The following is a 4,976-nucleotide window of genomic DNA, read 5'->3' as shown; positions in this document are numbered from 1 at the left end:
GGATATGGGGGAAGCTCACTATGTACTTGGAATAGAAATCAGCAGAAATAGAAATCAATGCATGTTGGGGTTATCACAAAAGAATTATATAGATAAGATGCTGCTGAGATTTGGTCTAGAAAAATGCAGATCAGGAAGTGCTCCTGTTTCTAAAGGTGATAAGCTGCACAAAGGGTAATGTCCTCAAAATGTTCTAGAGAGAAAAACCATGGAGAATGTACCTTATGCTAGATTGGTTGGAATTCTCATGTATGCACAGGTTTGTACCAGGCCAGATATAAGTTTTGCTGTCAATATGTTGTCTAGATATCAATCAAATGCTGGACATGAACATTGGGTTGCTGGAAAGAAAGTTTTGAGATATTTGAAATCTACCAAAGATCACATGCTGGTATACAAAAGGATTGAAGATCAAGAATTGAAAGTAGAATGTTATACAAATGCTTCATACAAACAGGACTTGGATGACTTGAAATCAACATCTGGATATATTTTCATGTTTGCTAGCGGAGCTATCTCATGGAAGACTAATAAGCAATCATTAACTGCTACTTCAACCTTTCAAGCAGAATACATTGCAATATTTGAAGCTACTGCACATGCTTTGTGGTTGAGAAATTTTATTTCAAGAATGAAAGTGGTGGATTCAATTGAAAGGCCATTGACCATTTACTGTGACAATGCAGCTGCTGTGTTCTTTTCAAAGAACAACAAAAGGACTTCTGGATCTAGAAACATTGATGTTAAGTATTTCTCTGTGAGAGAAAGTGTGAGAGACAATGAAGTAGAGGTGACCAAAATAGGTACAAAAGACCAACTTGCAGATCCATTGACCAAAGCATTGCCAGTTTCTGTGTTCATCAGACATGTGGAAAATATGGGAGTTTTAGGCAGTATTGATGGTTAGTTATGTATTTCACTAAGTTACTAGTATGTATTGCAACTATTTAGTAATGCATTGTTATTAATCATCTCAGTCATTATCAAGTTCATTCATATAATTTTGAATGAAATTGTTTTATTCAAATATAGTACTGCATAATTTAGCGTGTATATACATTTAGACGTTGCTGATTTCACATAAGCAAATATGCAGTTTGAATAACTCCATCAGGATCACAAATGCTTGTGAAAGTCGATTACTACATAACAAGCATGATCACACTTGAGGTCATCCATGTAATTTTGATTACTATGATGTGATTATAAAAGACTGGCAACTTGCTAATTTGTCATTCTCTTCTATGATTCAACTTAGTAAATCTTAATTGACATGTTTTGTAAAACATACAGTATTTTTGAATTCAAGTGCACAATTAAGAAATAGGTTATTTACATGGTATACATCATATAATATCTAGTTCAGTGGGAGATTGTGAGATCATACCTATTGCACAACAATAGATATGAACTAGCTATTATATTCTGTATGCATCAGTTAATGTAAATAAGCTGTTTTGAATTCAAATATCAATACATTAACCAATATATATAAACTTATTAAGTAATCGAATTTAGTTTATATATTAGAATATCTGTTAAAGAATTTGAAATTCAATGTGTGGTTATCCAGACAAATCTATTAGGGTAGGAAGTTATTTTGACAGTTCCTTGATGGAAGGAACTGCCATGTAACTGCTGTGTTCAACAGCTTTATATATAGAACGGTATTTGTATTTGATCCCTGCTAGAACATAAAACGCTCTCATTGAGTTTGTCCCATCAAGCAATAAAGAGAGATACGGTGTGTATCTAGGAGAAGATCAGATAGATAACGGCAGCAGATCACCAAATGGATAACAGCAGCAATCCACCAAGTCAGTTTTATGATTTTATTTCATAACATTGATTTAACATTTGAGATAGTATACTTGAGTTATAAGTTTATATTTCATATTGAATCTAACAATTGTTTCTTTGATCATCTTTTTATATTTCATAAAGCTTTATTATGATTTAAAAAAAAATTTAATTATTGTTGTTATTACGCTATTTTCTGACTTATATATTGAAGTAAAGTTGCTTATTTTTAGAAAAGAAAGAAGTTTTTCAAATGCTTTATTTGCTTTAAGTGGTGCTACATCTACGAAAAGAAAGAACATTTTTAGTTGGCAAAAATAAATGGATTTCAACTAACTTTACAAGTACCCAACCTCGGTAAGATTCTTCGATACTATGATCAGTTTCCCAGTTACGTGCACGTATATCCCATCACTCTGCTTGTGTACCAGTGAACGCACAAGTGTATGACCAGTCCCCATCGCTCTGCCTGATGCGCACAGGTGTATGACCAGTTCTCCCTCCTCCCTCGCTTTGCTTATGTTGAGTTCGCTCGACATGAGTGTATGACCAATTATCCACCACGCTCTGCCTATTTTGATTTAGCTCATTGTAGGTGTATGACCAGTTTTTGAGTACAAGTTTGGTAATGCTCTTTAGTTTGGAAGTTATACAAAATACCTTTGGGCTAAGTTATCTTTACAATTTAGTATCGAGCTTACTCCCCAGTTATTACCTTCAGTTTTCTTATGAAATCTTATTAAAGCAATGTGCTTATTTTTTTTTCACCAATTTATCTTACAATTTGGTATTATGAAGAATTCGTGACTTACAATTTCTCAACTTGTCTTTATACTATATATAAGTGTGATTAATTGCATGCTAAATGTTTGTAAAAGATAAAAGATTTTAAGGAAAAAAGAAAAGAGATTTACTAAAAACAGTTCTAAAATCAAACTACTTTTGTCCTCTCACTGAGATTGTCTTACGTTTTCTATGTTTTTCTCTCATGGCTCTTTGGTTTTCTATTTTGCCCAAGTTACCAAGCTGTGGTCGGATCGGTATCCACGTCAAAGGCATATATCAACTTGATCTTCTGGCATTAATCACATAGTTACTTAGTAGTATTTCTTTGTGTTAATTAGAGAAGCTTCCTAATGTCATAAGTAAATTAAGGTCTATTGAAATTGTATGTAAACGTTGGACGAGAGATACCTAATTTATCTTTTCATTGACGGTTATTGGAATTTGGTTGTGTGAGAGAAAAGAGGTCCTAATATTGGAAGTCTATTGGAGATTTATGATAATAGAAGTGTGTTGATTGATTCACATGTTTTGGGGTAGTCCATTTTTTAGGGAGGTTATGTCAAATTTTCGATAAAATCTTTCTCTAATCTGGCCTACACAGGTTCACCTCAGATTCCAAGGTGGAATTCAAGAGCGAATCTGTCACATAACGCCTTCTGATAGTGGGACACGTGGGGAGCTGTGATTAGAAGAACATGCATTAAGGCGTCGCCTTAATTTCTGACATAACTCACAATTAAGCCATTCGTTAATCGAGGCCTCGCATGCGTCATCAAGTCAGAACGTGTGTGGACACGTGGCGTGATCCTGTGAAATGCGCTCTTTCATTTTCAGTGGTGGGGATGGATTTGTGTTGCAATATAAAAAGGGAGACTGAAGGCTAGAGAGGACACTTTCCTCGCCATTTTCACTCTGAATTCTCTCCTTCCCCAGAACGAATAAGCTTTCAGTTTGCTTCCCCCTTCACCCGTAAAATTGCTCAGAAGTTCATCAACGCTTCCTGATGTTTGCAACCGCCTAGAAAGTTAATTATATTTTATCATTTTGCAAGATTTAATTTTTTGACATGAGGTTCTATTCTCCTGCACGTAGGTGTAACTTTTTAAATCTTTTTCTTATCAAAAGGGGTGTGAGTTCATTAAATTAGTATAGAGAGGTAAAGTAATACACAGTAACTCACCTGTAGTGGGCCTGTCACTGTCAAAATTGAGTTATTGCCTAGAAAGCCTAGCATACTGGAAATCCTAAGTAAAGCTGCCTTGGATAACGGTGTGTTTCAAAAAACCAAGTAACCTGACATTACCTAATAAATTTAAACCGAGCTAGGTCAAATTTAATAGAAATTATTCTATGCACCGACGGTGCAAGTAACCTAACACTTATAAAACAATCTCAACCGTTGGTGCTCTGAATCCTCTCCCCTTTTCAATATCAATACATGCATGTACTATTTTTTGGTTAATTTAGCTCAGGTCAACCCTTTTTTTTTTTTTTTTTGAGGAAATAGATAACTTCATTAATTTATCCATGGTCAGAATGCACGTACATCAAATGCTGTCTCATACCAAACTTATAAATGGCACAAGCTACCGAGCAAAGGACAGGTGACCCTCACTGTTAACACATACGCTCACTTATTGAATAAATCCTCACTACTAACCTCTCTTTGAATAGTAAACCTAGTCGCCTAGAGACCTCAATTGGTGTACAACTAGAGAAAACCAAGATGAAAGTAGTAGAAGACCGACTTTCTAGTAATAGGCAAGAAGACCAAGAAAACCTAAGGCTTTCCTTTGCCCTTATCTCAAGCCTCCAGCTACAAGGTAGTGATCCTCCGGGGTCCCAAATACGAAACCCTGAAGAGATAGAGCTTATTAGCATGGTCCACCAAAGAGCCCAATTCCACCAGGAACTCAGAGCAGGTTGGAACCCTCCAGACCCATTTGATTTTAACTTCAAAACTGATTTGGGCCACCACACACTTTTGGGCTTCCGAAATGATTTGGATACCCACACTGACTTGGGCCACCCAATCCATTTGGGCCCCCGAACTGATCTGGGCACCCCACTTGCCGCTCCTTTGCCAAGCACGCCAGCCTCCGCCGAGACCACCCCATTGCCAATCCGGGCAGTAGAGCCAGCCACCGCCATCGCCTCAGATCCGATCATCTTACCGGCAAGTTCTACCTGCTCTAAAGTCTGATTCGCTTCACGGTACACGACTGCTATCTCTGCCGCTTCCACAGGTTGGGGTGCAAAGGCCGGCGCCGCCATCAATCGTAGTGTGGCCGCTTTGGTCTGGGTCCAGAGGTCGCACCCTCTCATCTCTTGGCTTTGAGACTGTATATTCCGGTCCTTCCCGACTGCGTACAGCCCAGATTTGAGGCGTC

General features: G+C 37.3%; 1 protein-coding gene across 1 annotated transcript; it reads left to right on the top strand.

The window, feature by feature from the left end:
* The first annotated feature begins 208 nt into the window (after nt 1–208).
* On the top strand, nt 209–907 carry LOC133711748 (secreted RxLR effector protein 161-like). Its single transcript, XM_062137843.1, has one exon. It carries the CDS (start codon nt 209–211, stop codon nt 905–907), a length of 699 nt encoding a protein of 232 aa, XP_061993827.1.
* Nucleotides 908–4,976: the final 4,069 nt, after the last annotated feature.

This window comes from Rosa rugosa, chromosome 5 (genome assembly GCF_958449725.1).
Source record: "Rosa rugosa chromosome 5, drRosRugo1.1, whole genome shotgun sequence".
Lineage (NCBI taxonomy): Eukaryota > Viridiplantae > Streptophyta > Magnoliopsida > Rosales > Rosaceae > Rosa > Rosa rugosa.
Note: the sequence above shows the minus strand (reverse complement) of the source record. Positions and strands in the feature narration are given on the sequence as shown.

Bases quoted from the DNA above. Each gene is read 5' to 3' on its own strand.
- LOC133711748 (XM_062137843.1), top strand. From the start codon at position 209: ATGGAGAATGTACCTTATGCTAGATTGGTTGGAATTCTCATGTATGCA.